This window comes from Mustelus asterias, chromosome 19 (genome assembly GCF_964213995.1).
Source record: "Mustelus asterias chromosome 19, sMusAst1.hap1.1, whole genome shotgun sequence".
In the NCBI taxonomy this organism is placed as follows: Eukaryota; Metazoa; Chordata; class Chondrichthyes; order Carcharhiniformes; family Triakidae; genus Mustelus; species Mustelus asterias.
In genome coordinates this window covers 10139997-10143097 of record NC_135819.1, presented here as the reverse complement: position 1 = coordinate 10143097, position 3101 = coordinate 10139997, and the positions used below count along the sequence as shown (strand labels likewise).

Sequence of the window (3101 nt, the reverse complement as noted above, 5' to 3'; positions counted from 1 at the left end):
AGCCTACCCCAGCCCTTGGCCTTCATGAGGAGGAGGGGATGCGATGGCCTAGTGGTATTATCGCTAGACTACTAATCCAGAAACTCAGCTAATGTTCCGGGGACCGGGGTTCGAATCCCGCCACGGCAGCTGGTGGAATTTGAATTCAGTAATAAATATCTGGAATTAAGAATCTACTGATGACCATGAAACCATTGTCGGAAAGACCCAACTGGTTCATTAATGTCCCTTTCGGGAAGGAAATCTGCCATCCTTACCCGGTCTGGCCTACATGTGACTCCAGAGCCACAGCAATGTGGTTGACTCTCAACTGCCCTCGGGCAACGAGGGATGGGCAATAAATGCTGGCCCAGCCAGCGACGCCCATGTTCCACGAATGAATTAAAAAAGGAGTGGGGGAGGAGTAGAGTTAACTGTGGAGAGGAAAGTGAACCATGATACTCTTGACCACCGGTCAGCCAATGAGAATCGCGTGTGGTCTTTGCATCGCTGGCCTATTGGTACTGAGGTCAATTAGAGCACTGCTAACAGTGGCCCGGCTCTGAAAGGGTTAAATCACCAGCATGGTTTGCAGAGTTAGTATTTATTCCCCAGATACAGAAGGTAAAGGGGGTGGTCTTAGCAATGCAGAGCTGATGAAAAGATTCAATAGGATAGACGGAGAGACACTATTTTCTCAGTTTGGCGAAACCCAGGGTAAAGGGGCAGAGCGCTAACGCAAAGCCAGACAGGAAACACTTCACAGAATTATAGAATCCTACAGTGCAGAAGGAGGCCATTCGGCCCATCGAGTCTGCACCGACCACAATCCCACCCCGGCCCTATCCCCATAACCCCATGCATTTACCCTAGCTAGCCCCCCTGGCACTAAGGGGCAATTTAGCACGGCCAATCCACCCAGCCCGCACATCTTTCGGACTGTGGGAGGGAACCGGAGCACCCGGAGGAAACCCACGCAGACACGGGGAGAACGTGCAAATTCCACACAGACAGTGGCCCAAGCCGGGAATCGAACCCGGGTGCCTGGCACTGTGAGGCAGCCGTGCTAACCACTGCGCCCACCACGTCGTCCCTGTACTTCTTTGTACAAGGGAAACTTATAAAGTTCTAACAGGGTTAGACAGGGTAGATTCAGAATGTTCCCAATGGTGGGGGAGCCCAGAACTAGGGGACAGAGTTTGAGGGTCAGGGGTAAACCTTTTAGGACTGAGGTGAGGAGAAATTTCTTCACCCAGAGGATGGTGAATGTGTGGAATTCACTCCCACAGAGAGTAGTTGAGGCCAAAACGTTGTGTGATTTCAAGAAGAAATTAGATGTCGCTCTTGGGGCTAAAGAGATCAAGGAATATGGGGGGGAATCAGGATATTGAATTTGATGATCAGCCATGATCATAATGAATGGTGGCGCAGGCTTGAAGGGCCGAATGGCCTCCTCCTGCTTCTAGTTTCTGAGTCAGAATCTGCCCCTCCCCCCACAAAGAACGGCCGAAACCAGAGGTCAGCTGAGCATTTCCAAGCCGAGATCGATGCCTTTCTCAGCCACGGAAGCAGAAAATGCTGGAAAATCTCAGCGGGTCTGACAGCATCTGAGGAGAGAGAATAGAACCAACGTTTCGAGTCGAGATGACCCTTCGTCAGAGCTCAGGGTAAAGGAATTCAGAAAAGTTTTGTGCAATGATACTTTTGTTCATCTTTCCTGATTTTCCTTGCCCTTCGCCCTGACGAAGGGTCATCCAGACTCGAAAAAGTTGGCTCCAGTCTCTCCCCACAGAGGCTGTCAGACCCGCTGAGACTTTCCAGCATTTTCTGTTGTTGTTTCAGATTCCAGCATCCGCGGTATTTTTGCCTTGATGGATGCCTTCTTTTTAGTGAGGTAAGGGAAGGGTTAAAGAACCGAGGTCAGCGAAGATATAGATCAGTTGTAATCTAGCTGGACGACGGGACAGACCTGAGGGGCTGAGTGGCCTCCTCCTGTCACTGCCGTCGGTTATCTCAACGGAAGCGGGACTGAAATTGGAACCGCTCCGATCACAGTCGAGACCAGACCTCCGAGAGACGTCTGCGACGGGCGGCTGGGGGAGGGGGGGGCGCGGGGGGGGAGGGGGGGTGGTGGGATCTAGGCAGGATATTTTGACACTCTGTTTCGCCGACAGACGCTGTTCTTTACATAACGTTCACCAGTGGGGGGGTGGGTGGGGAAGAGAAGGTGGCAGAACCGTTTGAGCTTACCTGAGACATCTGAGGTCGCAGATTTATCTCCTTGAGGTTGATGGAGTGTGGCCGGAGGTTGTTGAGGAGCTGGCAGAGGAGCACGCCATCGCGCAGAGCCCAGGCTAAGTCGCAGACCTGAGCATTGGCCCAGGTCACTCGGTGATTGGGGGGCAAGACCTTGCAGTCGATCAGCCAGTTGGCACACTGACGCCAATGCTCCATCTCCCAGCAATCCGCCGGCCGCAAGTCGTGCGGAGTTCGGAGGTGGCGGGCGGGCGGGCGGGCGAGCAGGGAGAACGGGAGAGAAAACAAATTAAGTTGAAACGCACAAGAGAGAGAGAAGGAAAGAAAAACCCCAGAGCCTGCCACCTGTTCAGTGCATTTCCCGTCTTGGCTGCTTCCTCCAGAGAGTAGCTTGTTTCTGAGCCACTGGCTCCTTCCTCTTTCACACTGAGAATAAAGAACTCACTGACAGAGCGGTGAGGCACCCTGGGAGGTGTAGTCCAACCCCCAGCTAGGCTCCACGCCTCCCAGAACTTTACAACCAGCCAGGATGGTTCGTCTTCAAGCAGCGTCAGGGCTGGCTATTTCTGTCGAGAGTCCCCGCTCCCCCTGTTGCGTTTCTAGTCTTTTGGAGTTTTTTAAAAAATCCTGTTTTGGAATGAGCTGCCGGGGGAGGTGACAGAGGCGGGTACAATTACAACATTTAAAAGGCATTTGGACAGAAACTACAAAGGGTTGTGTATGCAGCCCAGTCCATCGCGCAAGCCACAGACCACAATCAGTAAAGATAGGCAACGGCACCTCCTGTACAATTATCCACAACGCCGGTGCCCCAGCAAGGCTGTGTTCTCAGCCCCCTGCCATACTCCTTACACAGTAAGAAGTCT

The 3101-nt window shown here is 52.7% G+C and overlaps 1 protein-coding gene across 3 annotated transcripts in view; it reads right to left on the bottom strand.

Moving 5' to 3' along the window:
* The window catches only part of vav1 (vav guanine nucleotide exchange factor 1), a 134931-nt gene extending 132268 nt beyond the window's left edge, over positions 1 to 2663 (bottom strand). For 2 of the 3 annotated variants that reach the window (XM_078235029.1, XM_078235030.1), the window contains exon 1: positions 2230 to 2663. In XM_078235029.1, coding sequence (XP_078091155.1) covers positions 2230 to 2433 — 204 coding nt within the window. In that variant the 5' untranslated portion in view covers positions 2434 to 2663. The remainder of the gene's footprint in view (positions 1 to 2229) is intronic. The other variant, XR_013500139.1, reaches the window with a different exon arrangement.
* Positions 2664 to 3101: the final 438 nt, after the last annotated feature.